At 50.0% G+C, this 19,759-nt stretch overlaps 1 protein-coding gene across 4 annotated transcripts in view; it reads left to right on the top strand.

Annotated features, from left to right (window-relative positions):
- Window positions 1–19,759, top strand: part of MAP2K3 (mitogen-activated protein kinase kinase 3) — a 55,622-nt gene that overhangs the window by 9,556 nt on the left and 26,307 nt on the right. For 2 of the 4 annotated variants that reach the window (XM_053276589.1, XM_053276588.1), the window contains exon 1: window positions 13,910–14,351. The exons of the other annotated variants lie outside the window; for them this stretch is intronic. In XM_053276589.1, coding sequence (XP_053132564.1) covers window positions 14,336–14,351 — 16 coding nt within the window. In that variant the 5' untranslated portion in view covers window positions 13,910–14,335. Of the gene's footprint in view, window positions 1–13,909; window positions 14,352–19,759 lie in introns of those variants that run through there. 4 annotated transcript variants of the gene reach the window in all.

Genomic DNA, 19,759 nt, shown 5'->3' with positions numbered 1-19,759 from the left:
AGTTAACGTGCCACTCTAAAAAGATTGATCTGCAACAATGTCTTAAAGACCGTGCGGGAGGGAGCGTGGCGTAGCTTTTCTGGGAGGGAGTTCCAGAGTTGAGGGGCCACAACCCAAAAGGCCACGCTTTGTAGATTTTTTGAAATAGTCTTGAGAAGTTCTTGCAGCAAAGTGGCGCATGGGAAGCAGGGAAGGGTTCTTGTGAGCGACCTCCCGACACATAAACACATGAGTTGGGTTCAGCTAAGCCGTCACCTTGTTCTGTGTCTGTGTGTCCCCCCCCCACACACACACACACAAGTCAGATTTGCATTTCCTGCTGGTGTGTAAGCCTGTTATGAATCAACCTCATGTTTCTGAATGGGGAGGCTGATTCACCGGCCAAAGTATGCAGGCTGAGACAGGCTTCCCGGCCCAAAGTGAGGTGATGTAGGCCCCGGCAGTCCACTAGGCAGACCTAGGCGGTCACCAGTCCCTGGTGGGGGTGGGTGCAAGAAGAATGCCAGAATATAGCTCTGCCAATTATTCTTTCTCCCCCTCTGCCAATTATTCTTTCTCCCCCTACACAGCCAGCATGGTGTAGTGGTTAGAGTGCTGGACTGGGACCGGGGAGACCCGAGTTCAAATCCTGATTCAGTCATGAGACTCCCTGGGTGACTCTGGGCCAGTCACTTCTCTCTCAGCCTAACCTACCTCACAGGGTTGTTGTGAAAGAGAAACTTAAGTATGTAGTACACCGCTCTGGGCTCCTTGGAGGAAGAGCGGGATATAAAATGTAAGTAAATAAATAAATAAGTACTCAGTGGTGTAAGGATATAAGATGTAATCCTGCCCGCTGCTCCCCCAAAGGGCCTGCCCCCCATATGACACAGCCTTCTTGGCTCGTTGCACCTCAGCCCCAATGAACAGCTAGAAGCTGCATTCCCTCTCTTGGACATGGATTCCCTGCCTCAGCATTCATGTCCAAAAAGAAATGAGCCCGATTCAGATATTACCAATATGCAGAGGCCTGTACACATGTGCACGTGTTTGTGTGAATGGCTGTACCTGTGTTCATTGAACCTGGATACAGGCCCTCCAACTGCGGGGTACATATGGAACGTGTGCTTCTGTACCTGCGTCCAGCATAACGTGAATGACTGTACCTGGGTATGGATCTGTACCTGTGGACACTGCACTTGTTGTACGAGTGTTCAGCATCATGTGTGAATGGGCCTCTGTCTCAGGCCGGATTTCCAAATGAATTGCAGCATCTTTTCATCTCTGAAAGGTTACAGTTTTGCCCCCATAAAAAACTGGGACCTCTCTCCCATGGAATCCCCAAACCAGCATGGGCTGACTGTTTGCTGGGCATCCTCATGGGCTGGCCTTTCGGCTTCGTGAATGAGCAACCTCTGTGGCTCCGATTAAAGCTGCAGCTCCACACTTCTTGGCTGCTGCGGGCGCCAAAATCAGACTTCAGCTCGGGCGTCAAAAAGCCGAGGGGCCATTCCTGGAGTGTGGGTAGAGAACAAGAGAAAAGCGAGGATGTGCAAGCTAGAAAGCAGAGCCGAGCCCCAAGAGGAGGCTGACCTTTCCTTGAGAACTGTAGCGAAAGGTACTGGCCGTCCAGAAAACATGCCATGAACAATAAGCATCGCTCTTCCCCACATTTCTGGGTTATTAAATCTGAGTTTCAAAATCTTGGCTGAGCCGGAGGAAAGTAAAGGTAAAGTTGTGCTGTCGAGTCTATTTCGACTCCTGGCGCCCACGGAGCCCTGTGGTTTCCTTGGGTAGAATACAGGAGGGGTTGACCATTGCCATCTCCCACGCAGTATGAGACGATGCCTTTCAGCATCTTCTTGTATCGCTGCTGCCTGAAATAGGTGTTTCCCATAGTATGGGAAACATAGTATGGGGAACATACCAGTGGGGAGGGGACCAGCAACCAGCAACCTCTTGCTCCCTAGGCAAGTTACTTCCCCGCTGCACCGGGGAAAAGCACGTAAGAAATTCAGACCGTCCCAGTGTTATCCCTGGACCAAGACAGTTTCCCTTTCCTGCTGAGTGGCTTGGTTAAGGGAAGAGCCTCTAGCTGGCGGGTAGAGCATCTGTTTTGCATGCAAAAGGTCCACTCCTTGGCAGCATCTTCAGGTAGGGCTGGGAGAGACGCCCGCCTATAACCTTGGAGAGCGGCTGCCAGTCAGTGTAGACAATCCTAAGCTAGATGGGCCAAGGGTCTGACTCAGTAGGCGGCAGCTTCCTCTTTTCCCATGTTTGAGCATGTTGAGAACTGTCTTTTTGCAATCTGCCTATTCCAACCCAGGGGATGGATGGAATTTCAGGGGGATGATGTCACTAGAGGAGATCCCCGGAAGGCTCCGAGGGATCTCTGACTTCCTTGTGCCTGTTGTTTTCCAACTCCTTACACTGTAATTTGATTAGGGTGTGGAGCAGCCGCCCAAAAAGCTGCTCAGCTCTTCAGGAACGTGCAACTGGCAGCATTAGTTCTGTTCTATCCTCTCCGCCGTCAACTGTCACATTTTGCAACCTGTGATGAATTTTAATTCTGCAATGAATTTTAATCCCAGTTTCCATGATGCTCCTCTACTCAGTGGATCAACATTTATAGAGGCCATAACTAGTAGCACACATTCCATGCACAGCATTTATTAGGAAATTGGATTTAAGGCCTATAAGGAAGCTGCTGCATGCTGAATCAGACCATTTCTCCATCGAGCACAGGATTGCCTGCTCTGACTGGCAGCAGCTTTTATCAGCCCTGCCTGGAGATGTCAGGGATTGCACCTGGGACCTTTGGCATGCAAAGCAGATGCTCTGCCACTGAGCGAGGGCCCCATCCTTCCTTTTATCCCAAGCATTGGCTGGCCTGTATTTGACTGGCTTGATCTTATGCCTCTACTTCACTCCAGGCCTGCTCAACTTCGGCCCTCCTGAAGATGTTGGCCTGCAACTCCCATAATCCTTGGCTGTTGGCCACTGTGGCTGGGGATGATGGGAACTGTAGTCCAGTAGCAACTGGAGTTCCGCAGCCATGTTCAGGGCCCCAAGCTGGAAATCCGTACCCAGTGTGGAAACCCACTTCTTTGCTACAGGACTCCCAAATTTAGCACTCTACTGGGTAACTGGAGTTCTGGAGGACAAGTAAGGAGGAGCCGATGGCTATTAATAGAATGTGATGAGTAAGAAGTGGGACCTGCGGGGGCGGCGTTATCTCTGGGGAAGTGAACGTACCGTCTTGGCGTGTGGGCAGGAAACCAGAGCACAACATCTGGGAGGAGCCGTACTGGAAATGGGGCAAGATCCTTTCTGCTGCTGGCTGAAGATCGCCGAAATAGATTGCCTTGTGGCTTGAGTTTTTCCAGCAAGGCAGGAAGGAAGGAACTAAGAAGAAACATCAGGTGCCAAAGCACATAAAGCGCACTCTCTGCTCACCACCGGCTCTTCCTTCCCCTTTGCTTACAATTAATACAGAAGTCGCGCTGCATTTGGAACTGCTCTCGCTCCTCCCTCCGTGCCGAGCGAGCTCTCCCAGAGTCGGTGACTTGGGAGGTCAGCCGCCGGATGGTCCCTGGGCCAACCTTGCAAGTCAAATTCTAGACAAGTGCTTCCCCTTCCCCAAGTGTTGCAAAGGGACTGACTGCCTCTTAAAGTAATAAATAAGATAAAACAAAGCAGCACGAAATCATGCATTTGTCAATATGTTCATTCTTCATCCTATATCCAACTTGTGAACTGATACTAAATCATTTAGGGAAAGGAGTGGAGATGTTGGTGATGTTACAGGTGCTAGCCAATACCACCACATCACACTTTAATATCAGAAGTGGTCTTTCCCCACTCCAAAATGTGCAATATATGTGTCTTTGCAACAGCAAATGTGCCTTCAGACCACTTCCGCCATGCTTACAATGTTATGCTTAGCCTCTCAGAATATCTAGGGTGAACGGATGCATACAGAGGGAGATCTATGCAAGTTTACTTGAACATCTGGAGTCAATGCATGTACAGTTTTATGTGTGCAGGTTTCTCTCCCTGTGATTGGAAAACTTGCTTTCCCAGGGCTTGAAATTTCATGGAGAAAGCTCTGTGCACATATGTTATGTATATTGACAATATGCAGGCGTTCAAACTTTATTTCTCAATTTCATATGTATACTGCCTTTCTGGTATAGATATACTGGAACCCAAGGCAGTTTACAAATATTAACTGTATAATGAAATATCATAAACCATTGGCAATTCTCCTCCTCAGCAGTGATGATCCTAAAAGGACAGACAGAAGACATCTCTGCTCCAGGAGTGGCTGTGATAGACTGCTTTTTCTGTTCCCTCCTGGGATGAGACTATATTCCCTGGCGCCTCTATTTGGGCATTACATTGTACATGCATACGGAGCTATGCATATACATGTTTTTATGTGAATGACTGTGTGTACGTTTTATTTATTTCTTTATTTCTTTATTCATTCATTCATTCATTCAATTTCTATACCACCCTTCCAAAAATGGCTCAGGGGAGTTTACACAGAGAAATAAGTGAATCCTTTTAAAAGCGGATCCTCAAAGGCAGGATACCAGGCAGTACAGGCAGTACTGTGCATGCGTTGAATGTAATGTGTGAATAATTTGCACATGTATACAGGTCTGAACGTGTGTATACTGTGCACAAATTGTTTGTGCACTGAAAATAACATATGCATAGGACTCTACTGCACATGCGTTCATTTTGAAAGTGAACCTGGGAACCCTCAAATGCAAGGTTCATTTAGGAAGTGCACTACTGCGCATGCATTGAAAATGATGTGTGAATACGACTTGACTGTATATGTGTACGTTTTGAAAGTGAACCTGAGTTTCAGACCCCTTTGAATGCAAGGTACAGGTAGGAAGTGTATTACTGTGCATGTGTTGAACAGAACGTGTGAATAACTGAACCTTTGTATATTGTACACAGGTTGTATATGTGTTGGATGTGACATGTGAATAGGACCTGATTGTTCATTTTGAAAGTGCAGACCCCTTCAAATGTAAGATACAGCTAGGAAGTATACGAGTGTGCATGTGTTGAACATGAAGAATATGACAAATATTTATATACCATGTTTCAACAAAAGTTTCCAGAGCAGTTTCCAGATATATAATGAAATGAAATGGCTCCCTGTCCCCAAATGACGTATGAATAACTGTATCTATGTATATTGTACATAGGTTGCACGTGCCTTGAATGTAACGTGTGGCTAGGATGTGACTGAACACGCGTTCATTTTGAAAGTGAACCAGGCCCCTTGACTGTAGGGCACAGGCAGAAAGTGTACTCCCTGCGCATGTGTTGGGCATAACATGTGAATAACTGTATCCCCTGTGTATGTTTTACACAGACTGTGCATGTGTGGAACTGAAGGCCTGAAGAGGGCCATTGCAAGTTTAGAAAGGGGCTGGGGACCGTGGTCGAAAAGCATGGGAAACACTGACTTAATCTCAAGGCAATGCCTTCCTCGAGTGAGGAATTCCTGGAAAGCTTTGGGCATGACACCCGTGCAGTGTTCTTGGGAGGAGATGGATGCAGCAATCCTGGCTTTTAACAGTGTGTAAAACAATTCCCTTAGTGACGCCACACCAGATCTATTTTTAAAACTGTTCAAAAACCCATCAGCAGACTTGTGATTGCTCCGGCTTCTTCTTTCCTGGGGGTGGGGGGAACCCACGCCCCTCCTCCTTTCTGTTTTCCTGTCCAGGCATTGCTCATTTAATTCAAACCCAGTCAGTTCCTGTTGACGCCCGGCCCTCTTCCATTGGCTGACAAGGCACACCAAATAAAGCAGCAGTATAAAAATTGCTCTTGGTGTGGGTGGCTCCTTGTGAATGAAGTCTGAGCCGAGGTCCTCTCTTATCTGGCATTGCGATTCCCTCCTCCTCCTCCAGCTTTCTCAGACCTGAAGCTGAGCTGCTCTTGTGGGCAGTAAAATCTGTGTATGTTTACTTGCACAACAAGGTTATCTGAATGTACTCGCCCACAACTTTTACCCTCACTGCACCATCGAACATGCAAAGCTGCCTTGGACTGCGTGTGAACACAGGAGTCCCCAACCTCGCCCCACCATCAGAGCTTGGACTACAAACCCCATCATCCCCTGCCGTTGTGACTGGGGGTGATGGGAGTTGTAGTCTGGCAGCGAGGGGGCGATCTTGGGAACCCCTGGTCCGTCTCGTTCAGTATTATCTACAGTGATAGGCGGGAACACTCCAAGATTTGTGATTTTGGAGGAAGAACAGGATATACCATATTTATCTGAATCCAAGACTAAGGGTTTTCCAAGTTCTTTGATGTTAGAAATCAGTGGGGGTCATCTTAAATTCAGAGTTGTCTTCTTTTTGGGTAAATACCAGTATAACCTAATGGCACCATGGGGAAATAATTTGCCTAGGGAGCAAGAGGTTGCTGTTTCGAATCCCCGCTGGTGTGTTTCCCAGACACCTCTATTGGGCAACAGTGATATAGGAAGGTGCTGAAAGGCATCATCTCCTACTTTGCATGGGAGGTGGCCATGGTCAACCCCTCCTGCATTCTACCAAAGACAACCGCAGGGCTCTGTGGGTGCCAGGAGTCGACACCCACTCGACGGCACAACTTTTAACTTTAAGCGCTGTTATTTAAGGTGGCTGTCTTAAATTCAGAGTTGTATTCTCTTCGGGTAAATAGGGAAATCAATCAATCAAAATTAAGACATTCTGGCTGTGCTTGCTGGAGAGGCTGGGGGTTGCACCAGGGAACCCGTGCCTGGAAATCATGGACTCTGCCATAGAGCTGAAGACCGTTTCCAACTGAGTCAGACCCTGGGTGCGTCTAACTCACTAACCCAGACTGGCAGCGGCTCTCCCAGGTTTCAGGTAGGAGTCTCTCCCAGCCCTACCTGGAGATGCTGCCAGGGAATGAACCGGGGACCTGCTGTGTGCAAATCAGGTGCTGTACTGCAGAGCTATGACTTCACCGCTTGAAGCTGCTTCATGTTGAGTCAGAGCATTGGCCCATCTAGCTCAGTATTGTCTGCACTGACTGGCAGCAGCTCTCCAAGGTTTCAGGCAGGAGTCTTTCTCAGCCCTACCGGGTGATGCTGCCAGGGATTGAACCTGGGACCTTTTCTCTGACAAGCAGATGCTTCAACACTGTGTTTACGGCCCCACACCCTTGATCATGATTTTGGCTCCAGAGGGGACAAGGGAGGCAAGGCCCCCCCCCAAAAAAGTAATTACCCTCCAGGTGCCCCCCATTCATATGGAACACAGTTTGCCGCTTTGCTCCCCCCCCGTTATTTTTTCTGGTGCCAGCACTGCATGATGGGAATTGTCATCTGGCAACAGAGGAGGATTTTTTTTCTAGTGCCAGCACTGGGTGATGGGAGTTGTAGTCTAACAACCGAGGAGGTTGTGCAGCCCTACTTTAGAGACCAGGAGGTCCAAACTGGGGTGGGGTGGGGGGAGATTGTGTCCTCAAGGTCAAATGTCGCACTTAGAGGTCAAATGTCGCAGGGACACCTTGGGTGGTTTCTGGCCCCTGCATCTCCTTAGCACCCAGCTGGGATGGGATAAGCCTGATGGGTGGGATCTCAGTTAATTAGGGGAATTTTCCCCACATTTCCATACAATAGAATTATTTTTGCTTAGGGGTGAGTGTGTGTGTGTGTGTGTGTGTGTGTGTGTGTGTGTGTGTGTGTGTTGCAGTGGGAGGAGTGGGAATTCCTGCAAAGCTAGATTTCCACACAGCTCTGGGAAATTCCCCGAGCGGCTAGAATTCATTCTTTGGAAAAGAGAACTTAAAAACAAAAATCAAAAAAACACCTCTCTCTATCCTCTTCTTGTTGTTTTTCTTACTGGAAGGCATGAAAGAGAGCCAGCGTGGTGTAGTGGTTAGAGTGCTGGACTAGGACCGGGGTGACCCGAGTTCAAATCCCCATTCAGCCTCATGAGACTTGCTGGGTGACTCTGGGCCAGTCACTTCTCTCTCAGCCTAACCTACTTCACAGGGTTGTTGTGAAGAGAAACCTAAGTATGGAGTACATCGCTCTGGGCTCCTTGGAGGAAGAGCGGGATATAAAATGTAAAATAATAATAACAACAATGGACTCAGGAGCCGATGAGAACTCCTCCTCCTAAGTGGGGGAGTAGAATCCTGTGGCTGCCTCCAATACAGTTGGGGAGTCAGCACCCCAAAGCACAGCCAGAGGTCACTCCTTAGATGATCTCCCCCATCTTTTTCTCCCCCATCTTTTTTTTGGGGGGAGGGGTCTGCAGCAGCAAGTCTCTTGAATTGGGCTCTACAGCAAGCTGACAGCCAGTGTGGAGGATTTAGGATAGGAGAGCGATACGCGGGATCCGACTCAAGTGGAGTGCAAGACTGGATCGTTCCCAGATGCCAGGGAGCCATGGTGCCTAGAAATTTGACTGTGGCACCTATACTGGGATATCCAGAGGTAGAATTATTGGGGAAACATCTTTCTTGGACCCAGGCTGCCCTGTTTCTGTTCTGAGCATGTTACTTGTAAAGAGGACAAGGAGAAGCCCTTCTCTGCTCCCCCTCCACAGTGTCCGTCACGGAGTCTGGTAGTTCCCCCAAGTGTCCTTTGTCTGGCTCTTACATTTCCAGGATGGCTCCTAGATCCAAAGAAAATTGGTCAAGGCCTGAATGAGTGGAAGCTTTTTTACACAAGCCACCAGCTAACGCTTCTTGAACGTGTTCTGGGGGCAGCCTTGTGTCAAGCAAGCGAGTGCAATCAAATTGCAATCAAGAGGAGAGCTGGTCTTGTGGCAGGGAGTATCCATGGTCCCCTTGGCTTAGCAAAATCCATCCTGCTTTGCATTTGGATGGAAGACTACATGTGAGCCCTGCAAAATATTCCCCATATAATCTGAGGGGATGGGGCCGCTCTGGGAAGAGCACCCGTCTGCTTGCACGCGGAAGGTTCCACGTTCGCTTCCTGGCAGCGTCTGCAAGATAGGGCTGAGAGAGACTCCTGCCTGCAACCTTGGAGAAGCCGCTGCCAGCCAGTGTTGACAATGCTTAGCTAGATAGACCGATGGTCTGACTCAGTATAAGGCAGCTTCCTGTGTTTCTAATTTAGGGGATGGGGCCATTTAGCTCAGTGGAAGAGCATCTGCTTTCATGCAGGAGACCTCAGGCTCAATCCCTGGCAGCTTCTCCAGGTAGGCCTGGGAAAGACTCCTGCCTGAAAACTTGGAGAGCTGCTGCCAGTCAGTGCAGATGATCCTCAGCTAGAAGGACCAAGGGTCTGACTCAGTATGAGGCAGCTTTCCTGTGTTCCTAAGTATGGATTTATTTTCCTCTCTTTTTGTGGAAGATTTCCGTTGTGCCTGTTTCACGCCCTTTCTCTTTGTACCTTGCTGTGCATCTTGTGTGCTTGTCCCCTGCTCTGCTCTCCAGCACTGGGGTGTGCAGTTTGCTGAACGGGCCAAGAAACCTTGGCTTCCCTCCCCACATCCAGCCTCAGCCTTTCCAGTCCAACCCAAGAAGAGCGTTCTCTCCTCTCTACATGTGAATTAGGGCCGGGAAAAGCTCCCGACTCCTCTGACCTCTGGCTGCACACCGGCTGCGTAGGACGGCACTGACTCACTCCTGCCTGCCCTCCGGTGGCGGTGGGGGGCTCCTACTTCTGAGAACCCCCTCCCTTTCAGGAATCGTGAGTGTGCGGGCCACTTCCTGCAGGAGGGGGTGCTGAGGAGAGCCCAAGGGACCGGCTGCCTGGGAAAGGGCAGGGGTGGGACACTCCCCAGATGCATGCTGAGAAGCAAACGCTATAGTCCGCCCAGGACTGTACCACTTTGGACAGCAGGAGGAAGAATTGCATTCTGAAACATTACACGTATGTGCGCGCACAAACACACACACACACACACACACAGAGTAAAGGAACATAGGAAGCTGCCATATACTGAGTCAGACCATTGGTCTATCTAGCTCAGTATTGTTTACCCAGACTGGCAGCGGCTTCTCCCAGGTTGCAGGCAGGAGTCTTTGCCCACTTAGCAGGGCCCAGTGAGGTCATTTCCTTCGCATTTACTGAGGCAGTCTCGGAATTTGGGCTGCACAGAATATGGTTTCTGCAGAGAGGAAAAAAAGCAGCTTAGTGAAGTTTGAGCAGAAAGGAAAGGGTTAAGCAACCCTCGCACACACAACCTTCCTTTTCTATTTTTGGCTGCCACTTTTTGGATACAGTAAAATTGGAGGAAAGAAACCGACACAGTCTCAATTCACATCCGGCTTGTCCTCATGTGCTAACTTTCTACATGCAAGGAGTCGAGAGCGGGTCTTGTGGTAGCCAGCATGAGTCGTCCCCTTGCTAAGCAGGGTCTTCCCTGGTTTGCATTTGAATGGGGGACTACATGTGTGAGCACTGGAAGATCTTCCTCTTAGGGGATGAAGCCGCTCTGGGAAGAGCAGAAGGTTCCCAGTTCCCTCCCTGGCAGCATCTCCAAGACAGGGCTGCGAGAGACTCCTGCCTGCAACCTTGGAGAAGCCGCTGCCAGTCCGTGTAGACAAGACTGAGCTAGATGGTCTGACTCAGTACAAGGCAGCTTCCTGTGTTCCTGTATCCCTCCTCCTCCTTCCTCCTGCATCTGAGTAAGCTTGCAATGGAATTTATTGTGAGCGTCCTGCCAGCCAGCCTTCTGCATCTCGCAGGAGGTGGAAACTTCTGCTGAGCTGGAAACATTTTTTCCAGGTTTTCTGAGATCACCCTCCCAAAAAACCCAGATCAGCAGAAACGCTGACGGAACGAGCCTTGGGGGGATTTTCTGATCGCCACTTCGGTAAACCTCAGTGCAACTGTGTATGGAATTGTCTCCCATCTGGGACCCATTACGGAGGGGCTCAGTAGGACGGCTTTATGATGCAAGAATTCTGCGGCTGCTTTAGCCTTCTTGGAGACCCAACATACATGGTTTAGCTTCACATAACGTAGTTGGGGCATATTTGGGCGGTGAGTTCAGTTTCTCTCCTTTTGTGAAGATAAAACAAAAAGCCCTATTATTCCCTAAATGGCCTCATTTGGGCATGGTGGAGGGGGGGTGTTGTTTTTTTAAAATAGCAAGCTTCTGCAGCCACACTACAATGTGGATTTCGCTTTGATAGCAACTTAGGAAGCTGCCTCATATGGTCCATCTCGCTCTGTCTGCACAGACTGGCAGCAGCATCCCAAGGTTGTAGGCAGGAGTCTCTCTCAGCCCTAGCTGGGAGATGCTGCCAGGGAGGGAACTGGGAACCTTTCTGCATTCAGAGCAGAGCTACAGTCCTGCTCAGGATGGGGCCAGCGTTCCCTCTAAGGCGTGTGCTTGTGTGCGCTGACACACTTTTTGATGTCAGCTCAGTTCAATTTAGATCTCACTCAGGCCCCACTCTGAATGCAGGTACTCACACACTGCTTTGATACTGCTGCCCAGAACAAAATTCATTCTGCCTAGAGATTAGAACACTGGATGGGGCCAATGTTAAAATTAGAACACTGGATGGGGCCATAGCGTGCATGCGCGCGCGCACACACACACACCCTCTCTAAAGGGGGCCAGCAAGCAAGCAAGCAACCCCCACCCCCATGGCCTTAAAGTAACTCAATGGAGCAGAATGTTCACAGACTCAGAGGGCACTTAAGAGGCAACTAGGTGGGCAGAGCTAATGGAACTCAATGACAAGGCTTAAACAAAGAGAGTGGGAAATTTCTCGGCTTGAAGAATACTCCCTCAAGAGAGTCTACTTCTGGGGCGTGGGGTGGTGGAAGGTGCCTAAACCTTTCTCCAAGTTCAGGCACAGGCTCAGGTAGCATCTGCGCACCAGGGATATACTGCAACATTTTTCTTGTGGGTCTACACTTCTGTTACCCTTTCCTCTTTGTCGGCGGCCGTGCGAGGCACTGGCCTGGCCTGTCATCATTCTGAAAGGGCCCTGGAGGGGGCGGGGGGTGTCCTCTTTATTTGCACTGCCGTCCAACCAGAGCGGCTTCTGAGTGTTTGCTGTGGCGAAAGCGGTGGCGATCTGCGCCGACGCCTCCGGGACAGCCTCGGAGAAGCCACTGCCAGTCTTGGTTGGCAATCCTGAGCTCGAGGGACCCAGGGTCGGACTCGGTAGCTTCCTCGGTTCCTATGGTGGGGTCCTCCTGTGTCGAACTTTCCCACTTCAAAGAAGCCTCTGGCCTTTCTCCGCCCCCCCGCCCAGCCCCACAAATGTGCGCCTGCTGGCGTAGAGTTACCATTCCACCCCCTCCCTGGTGGGCAGCTGCTCTGTCCCTCTTCCAGCGTTCTGACGCAGGTTCGGGAAAGGCAGGCTGGGGTGGCCCTCTGTCGCCAGGAGGGAGGCCTCCCCGCGCCCCCCCTCCTCTAGAAGGGCCCTAACAACCGCTGAACACAAACACAGCCTCCTGCTGGCTGCGTTATGCTTAATAATAAATGCTGTGGGATTCGGGAGGGGCTCTGGCTCATTTTCTGGCGTCTGCTCCTTTTTCTCAGCACGTCAGGGTTGGAAGGCACCCTAGAGGTCTTCTAGTCTGACCCCTGCCTCAGTGGAGGGAACTGCTACAACCACTCCTTCGCGAGGCAGACGGCGCCGCCTCCTGATGTCGAGCTCGGTGGTTCCCTACGTGTGGCCCTCCAGATGTTTCTGGACTTCCGCTCCCATCAACCCCAGCTACTGTTTGTTGGGGCCGGGGATGATGGGAGTTGTAGTTCACCATCGGGGGGGGGGGGTCACAGGTGGAGAACCCCTGCTCTAGGTTAAACCCACCTCCTTGTCATTCCAGCCTCGTGCTTGAAGGCCTGTCCTCACTCACTCTTCCTCCTGTGGGCCAACTCTTCGTAGATCCGTCCTGAGCAGAAATGTCTGGGCTGTCCATTGCAACCAGGTTTAAATGTAACCCGTCAGTCAATGGTCACCACCAAAAAGGTCTTTTCCCTTGCTTTCGAAAAAAAGAAAAATGTCTTGTGTGGGATGGTATATTGGATGGAAGGCCCCCAAGACTCTCCAGCGGCCGTTAGACTACAAAACCCATCATCCCCAGCTGCTGGGGATGATGGGAGTTGCAGTCCAACAACAGAGACATGGTTTTTTAAAATATTTTCATAAAAATAAACCCAGTGTTTGGGGTTTGTTTGTTTGTTTTTGGACAACCTCCCTCCATTACACACACACATTTCTTTCTTCCAAAAGGAGAAGACTGTCTCTCTAAAAGGCATCATGCGCACTTCAAAACATATGCATCTCCCAAGACGACACAGAGCATAGCCGATACACGAGAGGATCCACAGCCAGTCCATAGCACAGCAAATCGTCTGATGACCCTCAGAAGACACCACCACCCAAAACCGATGGACCGCTTTCCCACCCAAGGTCCCAAAGCAGCTTCCATAGCTACAAAATAAATAAATAAAACGACTCCCTGCTCCCTAAAGGGCTCACAGTCCTTTGAAACATAAGGCAGACCCCAGTTACAGCCCCTGGAGCGAAGCTGCTGTGCTGGGGACGGATAGGGCCAGTTGCTCTCCCCCTGCTCAAAGTAAGAGAATCACCACTTTTAAAAGGGGCCTCTTTTGCCCCGTTAGCAAAGGAGAGAGAGGACTCTCTCTCTCTCTCTCTCTCTCACACACACAGAAAAGGAAACCCTGCGACTAAAACGCCCACCGCCCACCAGGGCGACCCCCATCTCCCCAGCTTGCCGCGGCGGGTGCTTTGCGGCGGCCCCCAGCCCACCGACGCCCTCTGGTGGCCGCCTTGCGCTCAGCCTCCCCTTCTGGCGGCCGCCCAGTTGTTTCCTGCTGGACGTCACCGGCGCTGTGCTGGCTGGCTGCTCCCAACCTCCTCCTCCCCCCCCCCCGCTTTTCCCTACAACTGTGCAGCGTTTCGAGTGTAACCCGAGCAGCAGCCAGGGACGGGGCAACCTCAGCTGCCGCCTGGAAGGGACACGCTGCGCTTTCGCACCGTGCACTTAATTTTTTTTTTTTTTTAATATTCCTTCTCCTTTCTCCTCCCTCCCGAGAGGAGGGGGGGAAGCCCCCAAACCGGAATGCTCTGACTTTTGCTGCGAGTTCCTGCACGCCCAGCTCTCCAAGAGGAGTGGAGCGGGGGGCGGGCGAGAAAAAGCTGCAGGAGCTTTTAGTTAGCGATAAAGGCGCTAGTCCCTACGTATTTTGGAGCATGCATTCGCCTCCCGTGGAGTAGCCGCCGCCGCCGCTTTGAGAGGCGGGTGCCTTGCAAGACACCCCCCTCCCCTCCTCCTCCTCCTGCTGCTGCTCCTGAGGCGTGCCGCTTGCTGTTCTTTCGCTTCTGGGAAACCACCATGGACAGAAAGCAAGGTACCTCTGTTGCAAGGCGCTTCTCCCCCGCCCCCCCCCCCCGCTTGCTTTTAAGACCTGCAAAACCACATGGTGCGGGCAGAGATCAGTTGCAATGCCGCAGATCTTTTCTCTCTTCCCCCAAGATTTCGAATGCACTGTGCAATAATTGCGAACCTTTATTTATTTATATTTTTTGCAAGGAGATCTGTTTGGGCTGTTAAAAGAAATGCGTGTGGGGGGGGGAGGATGCATGCTTTTGGGGGGAGCTGGGGGGGCGGCCGGCGTTGGGGTTTGCAAGCCTAGCGGGGTGCAACCCTCGAGCGTGCCAAAAGTTCTGCAGCAGGGAGATTCGGGGTGGTGTGTGCACTCCTGGGCCTGTCTCCCCCCCTCCCCTCCCCTCCCTCGTCCTTGTTGCATAAGCTCTTTCCAGCGCCTTATTAGCATGCTGCCTTGACCCAACCAAGCCTCGCCCCCCACCCCACCCCGCGGCCCGCTACTTTCTTACTTTGCAGGAGGGCTAAAAGTTCTGCATTTCGCTTTGCAGAAGAGAAGCGAAGTTTGCAGCTGTTGCATTTTTATTTTATTTTTAGGGGGCTTTTGATCAGTCTCTTTGCTTTCTTCTCTCCTTGCTTGCTTTCTCTCCCTCCCCCCCCAACTTCTGCAAACAAAAGAGAATTGTTTTGAGGAATAGCACTGGGGGACAGATGGCAGTTTCTAACCTCCCCCCCCCCTTCACCCAGTGGTTGAACTCTTGCGAACAATTAGGCCTTGCAGTAAATTAGGGCAACTTAATTTCGGCAAGGAAATCAAAACCTTTTCCTGTAAGCGGGGGTCCTCACCCTCGCCCGCCCCCACCCATGTGGTCAGACTACGGCTCCCATCAGCCACAGGCTCTGAAGACCATAGTGTTTGGGGGTGATGGGAGTTGTAGTCCAAACACATCGGGCGGGGGGGGCAGGGTGAGGACTTCTGCTGTAAGCCCTCTCTGTGGACCAGTGATGGTTTTCTCATTGGTGGAGCAGATGCACTCTGTGCATGTTTGAAGGTACTCTTGCGATTAGACCCGGCGGGATTGAGGGTCTCCAAATGTCTGTGGTGCTGCGTAATTGAGTGTTAAGGTGTGCATTTGTTAGGAGGGCTGTTTGTTAGAAGAAGCTTGGGCCCTGCTGCAGATTTTGGACTACAACTCCCATCATCCCTGGCTTTTGGGTGCTGTAGGTGGGACTGATGGGAGGAGTTGTCCTAAACAGCCGGAGGGCCATATTTGTGCAGAAGTTGCGTTTCCAGCCTTCATGATTATGGAGAACAGTTGTGCAGTTGAAAGGAAAGGTGTGCAAATGTGTACGGAGTGTCTGGTTGAATCTTTGACCTGACAGTAAGAGTAACTGGTGGCCAAAACAGAGGGATTTGGGTCCGTTGTGGTTGTTTGGTTGGTTGGTTGGTTGGGGGGAGATGTGTACTCCAGATGTGCATGCGATGCTCATCATGTTGAAAACCATCTCATGCTGAGGTGATAGCACTGCAGTTGTTCCCAGTCCCCAGCTGACCTGCTGTCTTAGTGACTCTCTAGGCCTTCAGAGCACTTCACATTACTACAAACACCCCTTTGAGGTAGGCCAGTGTTTTTACCTCCATATTGTGATGGACAGGCTGAGAGATTATAGCATCCCGAAGCGCAACCTATGAATTGAGATTACAGGAATAGAACAGAAGGAAATATAGTGGAGAAAATAGTAGTGGCATTTTCATAAATAAAGAAATGACCCTGCACAGGTGGTATTGGCCAGTTTCAGTGTCCCATTCAATGCTGCTGGGGTGAAAATGACCCCAACACCACTGGAGTATGCGCTGCAATTTACAAAAGGATATTGGTATGGGGGATGAAAAATCCCAGGGCAATTGACCTCATGAAGTTTGGTGAATACCTGGAATATGGAGCTGTAGAAGATTGAAATCAAAGCTTTATCAGTTTTATTTTCCTGCTCCTGGTCAGTTTGACCCCATCATCTGGGCAAATGTTTAGAAAGCTTGTTTGCTGTGTTTTGAGTCACCAGAAAATAATGTAGAGATCACTTTAACCTTGTTCCATTGGAGCAGGAGGCCTAGGCCAGGGTGGTCAACCTGAGGCTTACCAGCTGTTGTGGGAATACAACTCCCATCATCCTCAGCTGCTATGGATGATGGTAGTTCCACAACAGCTGGAGAGCTGTGGCGGGGGGGGGGCATTTTTACATTGCAAAGGTCTTGCATAATAGTGGTTAGGGCTGTAGTTTAGTGGAAGAGCATCCACATACTTGCATGCAGAAGGTCCCAGGTTCACTCCCTGGCAGCATCTCCAGGTAGGGCTGGGAGAGACTCCGGCCTGAAACCTCGAAGAGCTGCTGCCAGTCAGTGTAGAGAGTCCTGAGCTAGATGCTAGCCTCCTTATGTTCCGGTATCCTCTTGCAGGAGGAGCATGTCTCAGCCAAGAGACCCCCAGTCCTGACAAAAGCCCCCCTGGATCCAGCAAAGCCCCAGGAAGGGGTGGGGCTCCTGGCTCTCTCAAGGAGAGCGTGTCTTGCGGTCTCCAGCATGAATTGTCCCCTTTGCTAAGCAGAGGCCGCCTTGGTTTGCATCTGGATGGGAGACTACATGTGAGTGCCGAGATATTCCCCTGAGGGGGACATGGACGCAGCTCAGCGAAAGAGCATCTGCACGCCTGCATGGAGACAGTTTCAGGTGCACTTGCTGCCGGTAGGTCCAAGTAGGTCAGGGAAAGACCTTTCCCTGAAATTGTGGAGCGCTGCTGCCCGTCAGTGTAGATGATAGAGAGCTCGGTGGACCAAGGGCCTGACTCTGTATAAGGCCGCTTCCTGTGTTTCCTAGGTTCCTGGAACCCTCCACTCTCAGCCAGCCTTTCTTGGTTCAGACTCGCTTCCACTAGAGATCACCTTACAAACCGCTATGAACTTGTCGAACCCTAAGAAGGATGCTGGAGATTGGAGGTGCAGCCACTGGACACAAGAGGCAGGGCCTTTTCTGCTGTGGCCCTGGAGATTTGGAAGGAAAGAAAGAAAGAAAGAAAGAAAGAAAGGCCTCCCTGGCTCCATCCTTTCAAGCACTGGCCAAAACTTCTATGTCTTGGACCTTTGGGCTGTTTTCCTTTATTTCAGGGGTTCTCCAACCTGTGGTACTCCAGTTGTTGCTGAACTACAACTCCCATCTTCCCCAGCGGCAGTAAATTGTGGCTGCGGATGATGAGAGTTGTAGTTCAGCAATATCTGAAGTACCACAGGTTGGGGACCCCTGCTTTATTTTATTTTTCCATGTATATCCCGCTCTTCCTCTGAGGAGCCCCCCAAAATGGTGCACATGGGCTGTGTTGAACCTCACAAGAACCCTGTGAGGTAGGTTAGGCTGAGAGAGAAGTGACTGGCCCAGAGTCACCCAGCAAGTCTCATGGCTGAAGGGGGAGTTGAACTCTGGACTCCCTAACCACTACAGGAGCCCCTGGTGGCGCAGTAGTAAAACTGCCGCCCTGTAACCAGAAGGTTACAAGTTCGATCCTGACCAGGGGCTCAAGGTTGACTCAGCCTTCCATCCTTCCGAGGTCGGTAAAATGAGTACCCAGAATGTTGGGGGGCAATATGCTAAATCATTGTAAACCGCTTAGAGAGCTCCGGCTATAGAGCGGTATATAAATGTAAGTGCTATTGCTATTGCTATTGTTACAGCACCCTGACTCTCCAGTCCATCTCGGTTTTAATCTGTTTCGTCATTTGCCGCTCTGGCGAACCTTTAGACAGAAGAGCAGGGCGAGTCCTGATCGCTATGACTTGACTGATTATTTTCAAACAGGGCTGGTAAAAAGGTGGGTTTGTGCATGCGTGTGTGTGTGTGTGCGTGCATCTTTTCCTTTCTCACTTCCTCTGTGCTTTCTTGGGGCTGAAATGGAGATTCTCAGACCCAGGAGTGATTGTGGGTACAGAAAGAGAAATAGGTAGTTATTCTTGATTAGTTGCTGCTTTACTTTACTTTATTTATTATTACAGCCAACGGCCTCTCAATACAACAAAACCACACACAAAACTATACATCACATACATTAGTTGCTGCAGATTTCCTAGCTTCATTGTGCATATACTGAGCACAGATGTGCTCTTCCTTGCAGAAGGTTTATCTCGAGAAGCAAACAAACTAGGACTCTCTCCTAGTCAAAGAAACCTTTGATTAATCCCGGGGTTCTCAGGTTACATAGTAAAGTTTTGCCATCAGTCGGGTGTTAACTCCTGGCAACCACAGAGCCCTGTGGTTTTCTTTGGTAGAATACAAGAGGGGTTGACCACGGCCATCTCCCGCACAGTATGAGATGATGATGTAGACAGCTGCCTTCTACCGAGTCAGACCCTTGGTCCATCTAGTTCAGTATTGTCTACCCAGACTGGCAGCGGCTTCTCCAAGGCTTCAGGTGGGTATTTCCCAGCCCTGCCTGGAGGTTCTGGGTGCTGAACCTGAAGCTGCTATATACTGAGTCAGACCATTGCTTTGTCGAGCTCAGTATTGTCTACACAGACTGGTAGCGGCTTCTCCAAGGTTGCAGGCAGGAATCTCTCTTCGGCGTGCAAAGCTTGTATTCTTTCACAGTCTGTTCCAAGCGGCCAAAAGCCAGTATGGCTGCAGCGATGAGCCTTGTAGTCCAACATCATCGGGGGATCCAAGTTTGAGAACTCCTGGAGTAATTAAATAAACGTTAATCAGCATTTGTATCTGGCTTTTAATGAAAGCATGCTTTCCTTCTTTTTAGATGGGCTGTGTGCACGCAGGCATACTTTTAAAAACATTTATTTCTAAAATTAAGTAGTTTTAAAAAACTGCAGTTAGCAGGCAGCAGTTTTAAAGATGCATTCCAGCCTGTGTGAAAGCAGAGGAGGGATGCCTAATATATTCCTTGTCTGCAACCTTTGTAGCTGCGGTCAAAATAATTAACTTCTTAAAAACCAAGTGTCTTAGTGGGTCCCCAGGGAGACACTGATGTTTAGTAAAAAAGCTATAAAAAACTGATTAATCCCTTTACACAACTTATAATAAAAATAATAATTAATATTTTTATTAATCATTATTATTATTATAAATGTTATTTGTTAGCCACCCCATAACAATTTTTTTCTCTGGGCGGCTGGCAACACATTTAAAACATCCGATAAAAACACACAAAAGGCATCAAATCACAACACACCAACAAAAGAATACAAAATATACAGTTCAAAACAATTTTAAAACTTGTTTTTTAAAGTCAAATTTTAAAAGCCGAAGCAAACAGAAAGGCTGGCGTCTGAAAGAACAAAGTGACAGCGCCAGGCGAACCTCACTGGGGAGGCTGTTCCACAAACGGGGTGCCACCACCGAAAAGGCCCTCTCCCTGGTAGCCACCCGCCTTACCTCGATTG

The sequence above is a fragment of the Hemicordylus capensis genome, chromosome 13 (assembly GCF_027244095.1).
Source record: "Hemicordylus capensis ecotype Gifberg chromosome 13, rHemCap1.1.pri, whole genome shotgun sequence".
In the NCBI taxonomy this organism is placed as follows: domain Eukaryota; kingdom Metazoa; phylum Chordata; class Lepidosauria; order Squamata; family Cordylidae; genus Hemicordylus; species Hemicordylus capensis.
This window is presented reverse-complemented; position numbering and strand designations above follow the sequence as displayed.